Here is an 18,910-nt window from a genome sequence, read left to right as displayed (position 1 = left end):
ATATTATAACTAAACAAACAATATTGTATAATACAGTAATATTATAACAAACACAAACAATCTAGCTTTCATCCAAACACGTATTTGTTTGTTTCTGAAACTTCCATTCGTCAGTCGTATTGAAGATGCGAAACGCCATCTTGGTCATTTTCTTTTTTACTTTAGCAACAACTTCGTCGTGGCTCACTTTCATTAGACAGTAAAAGTTAATCTCTGCGACAACCATATTTACCTAACAAAAAAAGAAACTCAGTAAATTGCAAAGGATAATAAGATACAAGTTGCCTCCATAGAATGAAAGCAACCACCACAGGTTGTTTGGAGAAAATAATATACAAGTTGCTTCCATAGAATTGAAAGAAACCGACCAAAGTTGTTTCCACAACTAGAAGCAACTACCATAGGTTGTTAAGAGAAAGTATTGAAAGCAACCAACCCAAGTTGTTTCCACAACTAGAAGCAACTACCACAAGTTTTTTTGAGAATTGAAAGAAAACTTGGACAAGTTGTCATGAGATTCAATATTTGTTTTCAGTAACAATGACATTCAATATAAACATCCTTACAAGCTACATTGCTTGTATTCACTAACATAATGTAATCAGGTTGAACTACTAAATTGTAACCTACAACATGTCCTGAGATTGAATATGTGATTCAGCATGTCCCGTAGCTTAAAATCTGGTCATGACGCAAATCACTCGGGGCTACGCCCCTCGTGAGAAGTATATCAAGGCGAACGGTGATTTATAAGCTTCAAAATCTACATTGCATGAATTCACTAAACAATTATATATAGGTTGAACTACTAAATTGATTGATCATAAAAACCAGTAACAATATGACCTAACAAGTTCAACTACTACATTGTTCTATAACCATTACAATTTGTCTTATACCCTGGTCATCATAAATCATGGTTACTTGAAAAACCATATTCAATTTCACTTATATCAAAAATCATAATCATAAATTGAAAAAATATAAAACAAAATGTACAAACATGCCAAATTCATGGTTAATCAAATACAATATGAACATCAATATGTACACTACATGATTCGGGAAAAAAGTAAAATTAAGAAAGTATGTCTTACCCGTTTTCGAGATTGAACTTGAACAAGTCAAATAATTAGAAGAAATCAAATCAAATAGTGAATCGAGATTCGGAAGATCTCTGCAATGAAATCAACGCTAAAGAAGACTGAGGTAGATCTTCAGATTCAATGATTCATCCACAACTTCTGATTTGAGTTGAAAAATAGATTTCTCTGAGTAAAATAGATTGCTAATTCAAACGCCAAACAACTACAAACTTTAGGTTCTGGTTGAAAAACAACTATTCAGAACAGATGTTTTATGATTCGATGAAGAACAAATTCAGTTTTAAATCATGAATTTATAATCAGATTCAGCTAATAAATATGATGAAGAAGAAGTGACAGATTCAGAATGATTTCAAACAAAGAAGAACAAACAATCTTCAACGAATTTCAAATTGCATGTTCAATTGGAGATTCAAATCTGCTCTGCCCGTGCTTTATAATTTATCTCTCTCAATTCTTCTATCAAAAAAACATAAGAAACTAAACCTATTACGTTCGGACATATTAAATGTTGTGGAGGTCAAAACCGGGCTTTAAGACGTTGATAGATATTCAGCCCCTTGCATATATGCCCCTGAAGGGTGTTCGTGCAAAGCCCATGGATATAGGGGCATAAATAACATTCCCACTATCTAGGGGGTACACTCCGGGTAATGGGTACCCCAATATAAGTGTAATTGTTTTAGAGAAAATTTTAGTACCATTGTTTATTAGTAGGAATTTATTTGGAAAAAATAGCATATAAGAAAAGTATCATGATAAAAAAAATAAAAGAAAAAAACACACTTTTTGTGAGTCGGAAGAAATTTAATTTTTGATATTCTAAAGTTGACAATTAATATAATTTTTCAGGTGGATTGCATTCCAACGATGTGTATGATTTCTTTAAGTAATAAGGTTCGTCTTTTTGGGAATTTTTGTTCCATGCTTCGATTCTTGTGGTTAGCCATAGTATAAGTTTAATCTATTTTATTTTTTATAATGATTTTCTTTTATTAGCGGATTTTTTTATTATTAGTTATAGTTTGTTCCTTAATCCAAATAATTCTTCCTTAGTTTTTTAATGCAGTGAGATCTGAGGAGGAGAGGAATAAAGGGGAGGGAGATAACAGAAACAATGAGTTTCTCAATTATTTCATTTATGATCAAGAGTTGATTGACTTACCTCTTATTGGTGGAGCTTTTACAAGGTCAGATATGCATAGTAACCCTTTGCTTTGCAGGTTGGATAGATTTTTACTTAGTGTGGATTTGGATGGTGTTTTTCCAGATGCTATTCAAGTTGTACTAACAAGAGTCATCTCAGATCACAAGCCATTAATGATGGATACAAAGCAAAATGTGAGGTCTAAACCTTACTTTAAGTTTGAAAATTCTAGGATTTTTCATAAACAATTTGTTAAGAAGGTACATGATTGGTGGGATTTAATGAATTTTCAAGGGCAGGCAAGTTATGTCTTCTTTAAAAAGCTTCAAAACTTGAATTTTTTTTTTTGAAATATTGGAGTCAGGAGGAATTTGGGTATAGTAAAATACAGAAAAAGGAGCTGACAGAGAAGATTGGTTTGTTAGTTTGATTTATTGGAGGAATCTTATCCTTTGGATGATTCTCAGTTTGAAGAGAGAACTGAATGTTGTTTGAAGTTGAAGCAAATTGAAGCTCAGGAGGCTAGGAAATGGTTTACAAAAGCCAAAAAAAAAAGATTTTAAATGGGGTGATTTTAATACTGCTTAATTTCATAGAATTGCAAGTGCAGGGAGGAAGAGGAACACAATTGAAAAATTGGAGGTTGATGGTGTGGAAACTTTTGATCAGGATGCTATTAAATTGGAAATGAGAAGTTATTATTCAAATTTATTTACTGAACAAAATGAATTTGGATTTACTTTAGACAGGTTGGAGTTTCCTTGTTTGAATGATGCTGAGAAGGATTGGATGGAGAGGGAGTTCACAGAACAAGAGGTGTTTGGAGTCATTAAACATGCTGGAACCAACAAATCTCCAGGGGTCAGATGGCTTTTCAATGGAGTTCTATAAAGTGTGCTGGCATATAATCAATAAAGAATTTATGAATTTGATGGGGGAATTTTACAGGTACGGAAGTTTGGATTGGAGAATAAATTTTTCTTTTTTGTCTTTGATTCCTAAAAAAGAAGATTTTATCTTAAGTACTTGTAAACAGATTAAAGACTTTGATGTTTAAGTTGGTGTCAGATTATCAAGTAGCTTTTATTAAGAACAAACAAATTCTGGATGGGGTTTTAATTGCTAGTGAGTGTATAGGTAACAGATTGAAGAAGAAAAAGACAGGAATTTTTTGTAAGATTGATATGGAGAAGGAATTTGATCATGTGAAATGGAAAACATTAATTTGTATTATTGAGAAACATGGATTTGGGAGAAGGTGGATATCTTGGATTAAATGATGTATTTCAACATAAAATATTTATGTTTTGGTTAATAGTAGCTCAACTGAAAAATTTAAACCATCAAAAGGCTTGAGGCAAGGAGATTCTTTATCTCCTTTTTTTTTTGTTGGTGGTGGAGGTTTAATCTAAATTGGTTAGTGATGCCGTTGTTAGGTATCAGTTAGATGGATTTCAAGTGATAGAAGATGAGATTAATATTTCACATCTGCAATTTGCAGATGATATACATTGATATTCCTTGATGCTGATATAGAGGTGTATATGGGGAAAAAGGATGTGCTGGTTTTTACGGAATTGAGGAGATGACCGTGCGGAGAAGACTCCTTGAACCGAGAAAATGCTCAAACTCACACAGATGCACTGCAAGAAGGGAGTGCTTTAAGTTCGAGAGATCAATCTGTAAGACTCCATCCTAAACCAAGACAATGGCCGTTCCATAATCAACTCGGTCACAAGAGAGGATGAGTTGATCTGTAGGAGGGAACATGAGAAATATGTGAGATCAATGGTGATCGATATTGTAAGTGTATTGTGTATTCTGTATAAGAAAGTTCTGAATGATTGAATTTACTCAGTTGAGAGTGATTGCTCATACGATGAGTTCGTGTAGACGAAAGATTGTCTGTGTGAACTTGTCAAAAAATTCTTCTTTTCCTCAATCAGGATTCAGAGGCTTTTTATATTGCCGAATTGAAAACACCATGATCCCATGAAGTGTGACAGTTGCTGAAGTTAAAGAGTGGGGAAGTGAAAGATCGTGTTGAGCCCAGTTGCTCATCATGCAGAGACTTGGTTAACTTTCCACCCACTACTACACTAACTTCTTCAACTGATTGCACGACTTGCTCACATTCTCATCGTGTATTTGAACACATGTGACGTAGACCGCCAGACCAAAACCCTAGTTAATATCCCCCCATGTTACACGATTGATGTCTCGTGAATGTGCAGTCAATTGCTGACTTTATAGGACGATGAGTCCTTGCTGAGTTGAACATAATTTGCAAATGTTCTGAGACTCATGAGTTGAACACGTCTGTTGAGACGAAGATATTATGTGATTTTTAAGTTGATAAAATATTGCTTGTACGAGCAAATGTTGCTCGTTTGATAAACTACTGAACATTAATAGTCAATATCATGGACTGAGCAAGTATTGCTCACATGATGATTTATTAAATATTGATAGCCGGACCAATATTCATGGAATGAGAAAATGTTGGTCATTTGAGAAAATATTGATAGTTTAACCAATATTCATGGTCTGAGCAAATATTGCTAGTCTGAACAAATATTGCTCATCTGAGCAAATGATGCTCTGATGAATTGTAGAATATTAATGGCCGAAATAATATTCTTTGGTGTGAGAAAATATTGCTCGTCTAAGCAAGTATTGATCATATGATGAATTATTGAATATTGATAGTTAAACCAATATTCATGGTTTAAGCAAATAGTGCTCATCTGAGCAAATGTTGCACATTTGATGGAAATGCTAATTTAAAATGCTGGCATCTGAGCCGCCCATAATTATTTAAGTGTTGATCACGGGATCAACGCAAAATTATTAGTGTTTTAATATGCTCAGAATTGTGTGTTTGCAGAGCTCTGGATTCGAAACCCTAATTTTAATCAATTGTTGAATTGATGATTTTATTGAAAATCATTTGTGAAATGAAAATGAAGGAGGGACCAGATACACGGGATGAGGAATCGACCATTCTACGTCCATATGCTCAAGTGAGCAAAATACCAGAGTCTCATGAAGACCAGTTGGTGAAAGAATGATTAAATGCTGGTTTAATCATTTATTAAAATAGTGCTAGTGTGAGCGTTAGGTAGTAAAACCTGGAGATATGAGGGACCGACCAAGGAGGCATGAGACCATCCCTTGGTGGTCATGGGACCAGCTGATGGTCATGTGAGCAAGATCTAAGCTGTTTGAGAAGAGTTTGGACCCAGTATGAGCAATTGAGAAAATTAGGTCAAAATCATTAAAACATGTGGGACCGGCTATTTGCAAGCCTAAGGGCCAGCCTTGGTCGGTCAAGGAGACATGCCCGCGTCACCATAATGTCCATATCTCAGTCCTGAGAGTTTTGATATTTTCCGGTGTGCGGTTGAGCAACATTTTGATAAAATATGAAGAAATCATGGATTTTTGATAAAACCGGGAAACTTCATGAGATGAAGGAATAAAATTATAAAATAATGAAATAATCATGTAGTGTGGGACCGGCTAGGCCAAGGCATGGCCAGCCGGCTTAGGAGCCGGTCCCAAGGCACTTTTTTCCTAATTTATAATATTTTGATGATTTTAGGGAAATATCACAAAATCAAGAAATTTGTTGAAACCAAGGAATTTGTTGAAATCAAGAAGTTTCCATGGGATGAGGAAACATAAAATATTAATAATAATAAAATAAAAGGACGTGTGGGACCGTCTAGGGCATGGCTGGCCGGCTATGGCCCGTCCCACGGGTTTCCCTAATTTTATATTATTTTTCATTAACTTAGTGAAATTTCATTAATCCAAGGAGTTTGCTGAAACTAGGGAATTTCCTTGAAGTGGAGGAGTTTCCAAAAGATGAGGAAACAAATAATATTAAAATAATAAGACAAGGACGTGTGGGGCCGGCAACGACTAAGGCATGGCCGGCCGGCCCGTGAGCCCATGCGTCCCGTGTGTTTTTCTCCCTAATTTATATAATTTCATGAGTTTAAGGAAATATCATGAAACCAGAGAATTTTCATGGGATCAGAGAAAAATAATAAAATATGATAAAATATAATTTTGGGCGTGGGATTGGTCACGGCGTGACTGGACGGCCGGTGAGCCCAGTCCCCTAGCGCCTTTGCTAATATTTTATTATTATTGTTGTTTTCCTTTCTATTTTTCGTAGGTTCATCGTTCCTTCGTATTTTGGAATGTTCGTTTGCGCATTCAGGTGCTCGTTTGTGCATTATTGCTGAGTACACTTGCACCATTTTGGTAGGGTCTTACTCGAGAGATTCTCAAATGCCCGTACATTGAATATTTATCACTAACCCATGGAATTCTGCTGGAAGAACCACAAATTGAAGTGACAAAATATTATGAAGAATCGTAGAATGTTGTTGAATATTCACGATTACAGACAATTAACTGATGGCTCTATACTAGCAGGCATGCTGTCTAGGAGCATTAATTATATGAGAAACATGAGCTTGTTCAGACGTCACATTTCCTTTATATAGTCAGGGAACACTTTGTTGTTTCCTGAAGACGTTGTTGCTCTATACTAGCAGGCATGCTGTCTAGGAGCCGTCCAATCTTTCGATTATATATAGAAATAATTACTGAAATTGTTCTGTATTCATGAGATGCGCCATTGCCTCAGCTGAGAGACCACACATCTACATATACTCTGAGAGACAACATTCTCGGTCAGAGATTTTGCGGCATGAGCTTCCATGCTTTCAACGAGAGACATGAGCCTCAATACTCAGCTGATAGCTGGATCAAGAGCATTACAATTATGGTTTTACGATTTTAGCCCTTGTTGAAAATCCACCATCTACATTAAGTCCCCTGCTTAGTGAGGGACAGTCATGTGTCCTCACTCAGCACTGAATGGTGATTTTCTAGTTTCAAACAAAATAAGTAATTGAACTTAGTCGTAAGATAAGACGTTACCGGATTTTGACTGAATGAGCAAACCATGGCTTGAATGAAAATACAGTGGCATAATAGAGCGTCATCCAATGAGTATAAGTTGGTGTAGAACCGCTGATTTGGATGGTGGAATCTTGGTCGGTTTAGGATTCGTGGGCCGGGTCCAAATAAGGAAATCCTCGTGGAATTAGGTTTTTGGAAATAAAATTAATATAAAAGGGAGTTAATTTCTTCTTTTTTTTTATTCTTTTTCACCTAGGACCGACCACCACCTTCATCCCCTCCTCTTCTTCACGCCGTCAGCAGGGAGGAATTTTTTCGCTGGAGCTCTCGTCGTCACCGGCCGTCCGATCACCGTCCGGACAGTTTCCGGCCTGCTCCGACAAGTAGTTTTTTTTCTTTTTTTTTGCTTGATGATCTCATGAGTTGTTCATACTTTGATCATATTAAAATTTTATACATGTGTATACATGAGTATGAGTTTTGTTGAAAACCCTTGTTTTTAGTTTTGGTTAATCAAATCCTATTTCATTGGGACACTGTGATACATATGTGGCTTTGTCTCAAGTTTTGTACATCTCTTTTCCCCTTAATATAACCTTTTCTTTTCAAAAAAAAAAAGTTTGTTCCTTAATTAAAAATTACTTTTTCTTAGTTTTGGTAAATTTCCTAGGTAAGGTGATTTTCTATTTATCGGTCCTGATGCAATTAGGAATTCTCGAAACCTATAAAAGAAAGCCTAGTATTATAAAAAAAAGGTTTGTAGAACTAAACATTGTCACTTGATCAATCGATCAAAGCATTTTTTTTAAGTGTAACTCTCAATTGATTTTACACACAAGTTGCGATTCGGCCAGGTTAATATTCAAAAAAATAAATAGATGACGCTGGTCTAATATCATTCGTAAGCTTTCTGGTCTGATATCGGCAGACAAAAATACTACAGATTCGATCAATTAAACCTCATATCAGACAGACATTAGTATTCTATTGAGTTTCAGAAGTGAGGATGTGTTTGAGAAACAGGAAAAATGAGATTGCCGATGATGGGTCGAAGAACAATCTCACCATGTGTTTGAGAAGCAGGAGCAGGGAAACTGAAACTGAAATTGTCGATGGTGGTGTGGTGCAGAGCAAAGTTATCTACAGAAAACGAAAAGAAAAGGTTGAAAAAGGAGGAGGAGAACCCGAGAAGAAAAGAAGAAGAAGAAGAGTTTTAGTAAGTGAAATCGACGATGATGGTGGAGTGCTGAAAAACAGGAAAAGAAAATAAACGGTCGAAAAAGGAGGAGGGAAAAACATCACAGAGAAGAAAAGGAGAAGAGTTACAGTAAGTGAAAATGATTATCCTCTTCAACATCTTCCCGAGGAATTCGTAATCGAAAATATACTGACAAGGTCATCATGCCTGGCTCTAGCCAAATGCAGTTTGATGAGTAAGTTATGGTACAACACAATTCTCAATGATAAACGATTTGCTACCATTCATTTATCTCAAAATCAAAATAAATTAAGTCTCTTTTTCAGTCTCCATAGTCTCTCTTTGAAGAAGGAACCCCTTGGAGAAAACACTTACTTTTTTAGTTTGGAAAGGAGTAAAAAATATCATGCCTTTGATTTTAAATGTCGCAATATCGCAACTTTCCAGCTCAAGAATGAACCAGTAGGTAATTGTAATGGTTTAGTATGTGTTAAAATAGCGAATGAATATGTTGGTACTTATGGGGCAGTAAGTGTCACCAACCCCATCAGGGGCGAGACACTCGGAATCACTTACCGGAATCCTACTGATGAAGGATCTGGGTACAACCCATTGTGTCATGGTTTTGGTTTTGATTCATTGTCACAAGAGTATAAGGTGGTACTAGTTTTTACTTCAAGAACCAATGATGGGTTTCTTTGCATGGTCTTTATATTGGGTACTAATTCCTGGAGAAAGTGTCTTACTAGTACTGCTGAATTGTCACCACCACCAGGTTCTTCTCCTTTTCCTAGTCGCATGGTAACAAGAGTTTCCAGAAATTTTTGTCCATCAGCTTCCGCCACCCTCTGCGGTGCTGATCTTTTCTGGAGGGTCACTAATCAACTATTAGAAGAACAAGATGGTAACAATAATAATAACAAGACCGAAATGCTGCTCTCTTTTGACCTTCACAAGGAGAAGATTCAGCTCATTCGACTCCCATCTGAATCTACTCTGGCGTCCTGGACGACGAATGAGCATCAATATTTAGTAGATGAGCATCAATATTTAGTAGCTGATCACCATCAACTCCTACAGTTTCAGGTATATCCTTGCATTGCACGTTTTCAGAAGATAGTAATGAGTAGCAACAGTGGTTGGAGTAGTTGTTGTAAGATGCATCTGTATATATTGAAGGACAAGGTCAAGCAAGAATGGACCAAGGGGGAGACTTTTGATGTTCAGATTAAGGATCGGAAAGGCTTACTACCAGAAAGCTTACTACCAGGCTTCTGTTGTTACTTCGAGCCTACAACTACTACACCTCCTATGCGTGTGCTGGCTCTCTAAAATCATCTATTATTGTATTGGTTTGATGGGGAATGTCTTACATTCTACAATCTGCAAACAAAACATTTTGAGGTGGTAAGAGGCTCCCGCGCCTATCCGTATATTTTTCAAACTTGTAATATGAAGCAACTAGGGCTGTCAATGGGTACCCATTACCCGGACCCGGAATCGGACCCGGTATATTTGGGTCCGGTTCCGGGTCCTAAAGTTGGACCCATTAGCTACTTAGGACCCGACGGGTAATTACCCGATTGGACCCGAATTTAAACGGGTCCAAACGGGTAATACCCGTTGGGTACCCGCGGGTATCGGGTACCCGTTTATTCATTCTTTTATTCATATTTTTAGCAAACTTACAAGTATTTTTGCTAGTTTTAGCTTTGATATTTTACCCATTTAAATTTTTTCTCTTACATTTAATCTTTATTTAGTACATTAATAAGAAATAATAATAAATTTTTATAAAAATTATTTAAATCCAAGCCAAAAAGAGAAATATATTAAGTTTTTGAGGTTTTTTAAATAGTTTTATTAAGACCCAATGGGTACCCGAAACCGACGGGTACCCGGGTATTTAAACGGGTCCGGTTCTGGGTCCACAAGTTTTGGAACCGAACCCGGAACCGTTAGGAACCGGACCCGACCATTATAAGTAGGGTACGGGTCCGGGTCTAGTGATACCCGGGAGGACCCGGACCCGTTGACACCCCTAAAAGCAACCGTCCCAACGACCAGACAGTGTTGTTGGTTCTGGAGATGATTTTCTTTGCCCGTACCTTAATTATCAGCTGGACGCTCAAGTGGAGAACTTCCTTTCACTGAAATCCTTCATTCCAGAAGGAGAAGTGAGTATAATAAACAGTACAGATGGTTTAAAACAACTTATGTTAGATAAGTTACCTGCGGGATGGGTGCTTACTGGAAGAACGGCGAATAATACACGAAGGTATCATGCTTACTTTTAGTCACTTATGTCCTGTTGTTTGGCTCCAGTCAGCACAATAGTCAAACTATTTTTATTTATTTATTTCTGTCTTGATGTTTTTTGCTTTCAGTGTATGGACTACTCCTATGTTCGAATTTGAATTTGAATTTGATTTGTATGGGTTACTTATTTGGATGTAACCAACTTATATTTAAATCTGTGCAAGTTGGTGTCATCTTGGTTGAGATGCACGGTGAAGGGCTTCTTAGTTTTTTGCGATTTTAGAAAAACAGATGGTTTATAATTGGAGCAGGTAACAACAGATATTTTCGACTGCACAAGTCCTAGATTATGCTATACGAAAATTTAGCTTCCACTCTACATATTACATCTGGTTAAGGTATATTACCGTTTCTGTTCTATAAGATATACCTGTTTACCGTTTTTCAGATATATACTGCTTTTTGCAATGTTCAGGCTTTGATGATTAATGGCCAGGTTTGGTTTCTTGTCGGGACTTTATTTTGAAATAGAGCAGGGCTGTTTGAAATCCGGGAGGAATGTCCATGTATATTTCCCCTTCCAAATCACCGTTAAGAAAAGCATTCTTCACATCAAACTGTTGAAGTGGCCAATCCTTGTTTGTTGCCAATGATGACAAGACACAAATAGTGTTCATCTTAGCAACAGGAGCAAAGGCTTCTCGATAGTCAATTCCATAAGTTTGAGTATAGCCCTTGGCTGCTAATCTTGCTTTATATCTTTCAATAGTTTCATCAGACATGTACTTCACAGTGAATACAACCAACAATCTTCTTTCCTTCAGGTAGTTCGACCATCAGCAGTGTTGTGCTTTCTCAGGATAGTCTGACTTTTCTTGTGAACCAAAAATCTGGATATTTAATTTTCTTTTCTTTCTCTATTCTGAGCTAACAATTAGACGCTAGGTTTTTGCTGTAAGGCTAAGTCTTATGGGCTAGATATCTAGCTGCTAGATTGGTCATCGACGTCAGCTTGGGCAACCTCCTAAGACTAAGTCCTATGGGCTAGATTGGACTGCTAGATTGGCCAAAAAGTGTTGCAAATCATGAAAAAAGTGTGGGAAAAATGTTAACACTCTTTCTGACTACTTCTCTCTCCTAGCATTTGCTCGCAGTTGAATTATCAACGAGATTGAAACGCTGAATAGTGCGGCGCTCAAAAAGTAACACAAACGCTGAATGGTTCGGCGCTCAGAAAAATCACAAAAATCTAACGGCTGAGATTTAAGCGCTGAATGGTTCGGCGCTCAAAAAGTAACCAAAACGCTGAATGGTTCGGCGCTTAGGAAAACACTGAATGGTTCGGCGCTCACAGATGACGTGGACTAGATATATGGCTGCTAGATTAGCAGTCCACGTCATCTGTGAGCGCCGAACCATTCATCGTTTTTCTGAGCGCCGAACCATTCAGCGTTTTGGTTACTTTTTGAGCGCCGAACCATTCAGCGCTTAAATCTTAGTCGTTAGATTTTTGTGATTTTTCTGAGCGCCGAACCATTCAGCATTTGTGTTAATTTTTGAGCGCCGCACTATTCAGAGTTTCAATCTCGCTGATAGTTCAACTGCGAGCAAATGCTAGGAGATAGAAGTAGCCAAAAAGAGTGTTAACTTTTCCCCCACACTTTTTCATGATTTGCAACACTTTTTGGCAAATCTAGTAGTCGAATATAGCCTATAGGACTTAGCCTAAGTGAAGAATTGCTTGGCAAGTCTACAACTGATGCTGCAAAGGCTGTGAAGATTAGATTTCCTTTTTTTTTTTCAAACATCTGTTGTAATAGTCAAATAACATAAGATGCCATCTATCTGATGGTTTTCTTTGGCTGACTTTTCAAAAGAACTTCAGATAGGATATATTTGGAGGTGGACAAGGTGTAGAGAAGATCGGGACATAGATGCTCACTCATCAGGACATCATTAATTCTGAAAGTGTTACTTTGGACGCCGCCTTCTCCAAGCATTGTTGAAATCAATTTTGATGTGCTGCCAGTGCTGGAGATTGTGAATATGAATTTAAAAGAGGCCTGATCAAAGTGTTAGTCAGCAAACCCATAGAAGCTGAAGCTTGTATCGCCTTGATTGGAATAGAGTTTGCTCCTCAGCAAGGGATTCATAAACACTCCCGGAGGGTAACTCTTTATCCTCGTTTAATCGGGCCCCCTAAAAACAATTAGGGGCCCTGACCAATTTATACCCACTCCAAATATGAAAAGAGGAGTTCAAAAGTGTGCTGAAAATACTATTTTGTCCTTTGTACTAAAAACCTATTAACTTCAGAGTACGTTATTTAAATGTCCTTTGTATCGTCTTGACTGGAATAGAGTTTGCTCCTCAGCAAGGGATTCAGAAACACTCCCGGAGGGTAACTGATGAGTGCTAAATAGTGCATATTTATATATAATTTTGTTGGCATTTAACTCATCTTTTGTGCATTAATTCTACATTTTATCCCATATTCTGTATTTTCAGCGTTTTCAAGAATAAATATTTTTCTTACTTAATTTTATATTTTTAGGTAATGAATAAAGTCTGGATAAATTGCGGAGCAAAAAGAGCAGAAAAAGAGTAAAAAGCCGCGAGGAAGCCGCGAAGAATGTTGTGCACAAGACCAAGAGGGTAGAAATGGGCTCAAGAAGGAAGAATTGTTCTCATAGAAGTTATGGGCCTAGCATACCCAAAGCCCAAAATCCTTTCTCAAACCCATTTCCATTACCCAAGCCCGTCTCGGATCTCAGCCGTCAGATTGAAGCCTCTCAGCATCCTACGGTCGCTCCATCGTAGCACATCAATTTCCGAAGCTCCTGCTTTACATCGCAGCGCCGATCTCCATCTTGGGCCGTCCATTTCGTTGTATTCCTCCATCCGACGGTCGCTACCCACAGCATCCCATCTCATCGTTGGATCCACCTACCATCGTCACATCCTACGGATCAGCTCGCCGGACATCGAACCTTGATATCCCGCCTAACACCCTAGCAACCGAATCATTTAACCTCAACCAAACATCCCCTCCTTCCTCTCCATCGACCTCATTTTCTCTTCCACCCCCTCACCTCTGCAGAGACACCATCTCCTGCAACTCTCTGCAACTCCACCAGACCTCGAGCTCCACCATACCACGAACGCCCGACAACACCACCATCTCCATCATCAGACTACAAAGCCCATCCCCCTATTTCACCCATTTCATTAACTCTACTCACTGTTAGGGTTTTGAAATGAGAGAAGTAGGGTGATGGTGACTGAGTTCATAGCAGAAGGAAGTATGGGTGATTCACAGTTCATAGCAGAATACAGTATGGGTCGAGCTGATTTTGGGAATCTGTAAGTCCAAATTTTTGTATTTTCAGAAAACCTAATTTTCTGTTTTTGGGGATTCACCATTAGGTTGAGTATCTGATATAAAATGGTGCACTGTAACATTGTAAAGGAGGGGAGAGAGGAGACCCAAGTTTAATTTCAGTAAGAATTTTCTCTATCAATTGGTTTTTGTTCTGTGTTCTGTCCCTGTAGCTTTTCTCCATGTATAATAACCCTCTTAGTATCATGTTAGGCTCTCTAACTATGAACTAAACATCTTAACTGGGGCTAAGATGAAACCCTTAGCCTGAATGCTAATTTGTGTGCTGATGTGCTGCTGTTTATGCCAAGATAATTGTGTAAGATGAATTTTTGTTGATGAATACATGTTGCTTTCACCTAGAATGTCAAGCATCCTAGGTAGTTAGAATTCCTCTATGTTTGTTCACTGACTCTACATTGCTTGATACTGTGTTTTGATTAGTTGTGCTTTAAACAGACAACTAATGCTTGCCTTGATTGAGTGATTGGAGGTAGTTTATCCATTTAAAGAAGCTGAGTAGTGCATTGGTTCACATGCTAGTATGGGCTGAGAGGTGAATTCTCAACCCTAGTTTCCATTCATCTAATTCTCATCATCCTTGTTACTGTTTACTGTTCAGAATTTTTACCCTCTTCTCATTTGCTTGTTCATTTCAGTTCCCTGTATAACTTTGCTTCAATCTCAATGATTGAATTAGTGTAATGATTGCCTCCAATTCTGTTGCTCAGTTAATGTGGATGATTAGTATTAATGATTTATGATTAGTTCTCTAGAAATAAATGCTAGTATTAATGTTCAGTTAGTGGTTAATGATTAATGGTAATGAGGCAGTTAATGTTAATGATTGGTAGTTATGATTAATGCTTAAAGGAATAAAGACTGTGTTGAATCTGAGGCTAATCTGAAATCAATGCAGTGAAGAATTAATGTTAGTGGGAAATTAATGTTAGTCTGTCTAATAAATGTTAGTCTGATTATGATTGAGGAGTTAATGCTAGCTCAGTTAATAAATGTGATTGGTTGTGAAATTAATGCCTGTTCTGTTAATGGATGTTAGTGAAAAATAAATGCTGATTCTGTGCAATGATTGGGAAGTAATAATTGCTAATGATTAGTGCTGTTGAATGCTAATGATTGGTTCTGTTTAATCTCACACTAAGAAAGATCAAATTTGCTCCCCCTTGTCCCTGTGGAACTGACCTGTGCTTGCCCTGTGTTGCTTGCCGACACTGTGCACTTGCAGTTAGATTATTTTAGGACCATTCCTAGTCCCAACAGTAACTCTTTATCCTCGTTTAATCGGGGCTCCCTAAGAACAATTAGGGGCCCTGACCAATTTATACCCACTCCAAATATGGAAGGAGGAGTCTAAAAGAGTGGTGAAAATACTATTTTGTCCTTTGTACTAAAAACCTATTAACTTCAGGGTACATTATTTATATCTCCTTGCTTTTCAAAGCCAACAAATATATACTTTCCCAAAATAAATATGTCCCTACTAATTTCAGGAATTATTAGATTACTAAACTTCCCCCAATATAAATATCACATTAAACAAAAACGGACACATTAAGTCCCATTTCCTTCACAGTCTTCTCTCTCGTTCACAACAGTTCCATTTACATTTACCAATTCTCGAGATCTGACAGTTATCTTCTCACTAAAAATCAACGAGATAATCAATCAACTGGCGGTTACAGAGAATTAATCCACTAGCCATTGCAGTTGAAACTGAAAATCAACGAGATAATTGTTGTTATTCTCTCTCTGATAACAACCACGATCTGAAAAACTGAAAAATCAGCCATATAAATTAGGTTTCATCACGAGTTTCACTTTCGTTTCATCAGCAGAAAATATATTCGGACAATTTGAGGATTGCAAAAATCGAACAGGTAAAAACTAATTTTAATTTCATATTTAATTGATGCATGTATGTTTTAGTATTGATTTTGTTAATGTAATAATTATATGTTTGTATTTGGTTGATTTTCACACTGGAAATTACTGATTAGGTTTGATTTTGGTCTTGTCTAGTTATTTTTTAGTTTTGGTTAGTTATTTGTGGAAGGAAATGATATATCGTCAAATCTGTGTAGGTTATATATGCTAGTTATGTTGAAAATTGATATTTCTCTTCAAACTTTTAGTATTGTTTTACTCAGATTCAATTTCGATCTACTGTTGATGGGTGAAAATGTGTGTCTGAAGGAGTTTTAGAAATTTTTGTATCAACAATTGTACTTGATCATTGGATAAACAATAGCAGTTGATCCAGTTTAGGGGATAAGCAATAGCACTTGATCCAAATAAAAAATTGGATAAACAATAGAAGTTTATCCAATTCAGTGATGTTTTGAGTAAACAATCACAATTGATATAATAAATCTATGTAAAATACCACAGTTGATCCAATAAGAGGTAGTTAAACCAATAAGAAAAGCAGTCTAAACTACCCTAAGCTACATATTGTATTACGTTGCAAATCACTCGGGGGCTACGCCCCCTCGTGAAAGTATATATGGAATTGATGCATGTATGTTTTATAATATGGAATTCATATAATGTTTAGAAGTGATGCATGTATATTTTAGTCTTGATTTTGTCAATATAATGATTTTGCAAATTTGATCTACTGTTGGTGGGTATTGATGGCTGAAAATGTGTTTCTGAAGGAGTTTTAGATATTTTGCAAATTGGATAAACAATAGCAGTTGATCCAAATAAAAATTGGATAAACAATAGAAGTTGACCCATTGTATGCATATTTGTTGTACTGTTAATGGGTGAATTTGTGTTTCTAAATGGTTTTTGTATCAACAACAGTACTTGATAAAAAATAAAATGGATCAACAGTAGAAGTTTATCCAATTCAGGGGATAAACAACAGCAGTTGATCCAAATAAAAATAGGGTAAACAATAGATGTTTATCCATTTCAGTGGATAAATAACAGTAATTGATCCATAGAAATGAAATAATTGGTAGTTATGTTGTTTTCTAATATGAAAATATGAATGCTAACTATAATAATTGTTGACCTTAGGTTGAGAAGACACAATGTTTAGGAGATCACCAAGAATAAGTAAGAAGAATGAAGATCAAATTGTCTCGCAAGAGAGTAAGCAAGATAAAGAAACAAAACGAAATGCAAAGAACAATAAAATGACAGTTGAAAAAGAGGCAACAAGAAAGAGGAAGAACAAGAGTGCAAATGAAGTAACACAAAGAAAGGTGAAACACAAGAAGACAGCTGAGGAAAAACCAGAAGAGTCGGAATCAGAATCCGAAGAAGAAAGACAAGAAGAATCAGATGAAGATGATGATGAAGAGCCGGAAGAAGAGGAAAAAGAAGCTGAAAAGGAAAGACAGAAGAAATTCATCAAAGGAAATGCAAAGAACAATAAAGATACAACAAGAAAGAGGAAGAACAGCAGTACAAATAAAGAAGTACAACAAAAGTTAAAGTTGAAACTCAGGAAGATAGCTGAGGAAAAATATGAATCACAATCCGAAGAAGAAGCGCAAGCAGAATTAGATGAAGATGATAAAGAGTCGGAAGAAGAGGAAAAACGAGCAAAAAAGAGCAAACTGAAGAAAGTCATCAAAGGTAAAAACATACATTGTAATATTTGTGATGGTACATCTAACTATGTTGTTTAAAACAAAATAAAAAATAACTAAGTTTCATGTATACATGAAGGTCAAAGGAGAAAGTAACAAATTCAACGAAGAAGCAAAAGGGAAGGTGAAAAACAAGAAGGTAATTGAGGATGATTCAGAAGAAACGGAATCAAAATCAGATGAAGAAGAGAAAGAACAATCAGATGAAGATGATCAAGAGTCGTCGTTGGAAGAAGAGGAAGAGAAAGATGAAGTTGCAAAAAAGGTCAAACCAGATAAAGAGCTCAAAGGTAAAAACCTCAATTTGAATACTTGTGCAGTTTTATAACATATGTTGTTTAAAAATCAAAAAAAAAAAAATGATAATCCTCTTTTATGCAAGCAAGTCAAGAGCAAAAGAAAACAAATTCAAAGGAGGTCTCCAACCATTGGCGGATATGGGGATTTTTCTATGCAAACTGTTTGAGGGAGGTAATAAGAAGAAACTGATACTTGCGCAAGCACTAAAGAACTGTCCGTTCTGGGAGATAATCAAACCATTCTACGTAAATAAAAAAGTAAAATAAGTGTTAAATGGTTGAAGAAGATTAATCTTGCAATGCAGCTGATGATGAGTGCATTCAATAAAGAAACCTTAAAGTTCAAATTTGGAAAATCCGAAGAGTGCGGAATCAAACCAAGAGATTTCTCTTTCATATTTAAGATGAGAAGGCTTATAGAGAGTGAAGAATTGCAGCAGCAACTGAAACCAAAGAAAGGACTTGACTACAGTGTTTTCTTGAATAAAAAGTTCAGACCAGAAAAGCCGGTAGATTGTGCAGATCCAATAACGAAAGCGGAAGTTGTACACAAACTGAAAATTTCAGCAGAAGATGAGTCTGATCCGGAACATTTTGTGAGAGTTTTTGCTATGTGGTTGTGTACAATTTTCTTATTCCCAAACACTGGAACTACAAGCTTCCCAAAGAAATCGTTGCCTCATATTTTACTGATGGATAAAGTGTCATGGCCGGATCACGTTGTAGAACACTTGAATTCGAACTTGGCAAATAAGAAAGAGAAACAAGTAACTGTCGTTGGATGCACAACTCTCCTAGTGGTAAGAAAAAACGTTTAAAATGTTTATTGTTGTAGATAGTGAAATGCATACTGTTGGATAAAAATAACATTGTTGTTTATATTATGCAGTGTCGGTTCTGCGAACATACAAAAAATTACATCAGCAAAAGGGATAGTTTCGAAAATGCAACTCCT

The 18,910-nt window shown here is 36.6% G+C and overlaps 1 protein-coding gene across 1 annotated transcript; it reads left to right on the top strand.

Moving 5' to 3' along the window:
* The first annotated feature begins 17,092 nt into the window (after positions 1–17,092).
* Positions 17,093–17,695, top strand: LOC113318466 (glutamic acid-rich protein-like). The gene has a single exon (XM_026566630.1). The coding sequence runs from the start codon at positions 17,093–17,095 to the stop codon at positions 17,693–17,695; it is 603 nt and encodes a 200-aa protein (XP_026422415.1).
* Positions 17,696–18,910: the final 1,215 nt, after the last annotated feature.

Source organism: Papaver somniferum, chromosome 10 (genome assembly GCF_003573695.1).
Source record: "Papaver somniferum cultivar HN1 chromosome 10, ASM357369v1, whole genome shotgun sequence".
NCBI classification, from domain to species: domain Eukaryota; kingdom Viridiplantae; phylum Streptophyta; class Magnoliopsida; order Ranunculales; family Papaveraceae; genus Papaver; species Papaver somniferum.
The sequence above is the reverse complement of the archived record's forward strand: the minus strand, read 5'-3'. Positions and strand labels throughout refer to the sequence as shown.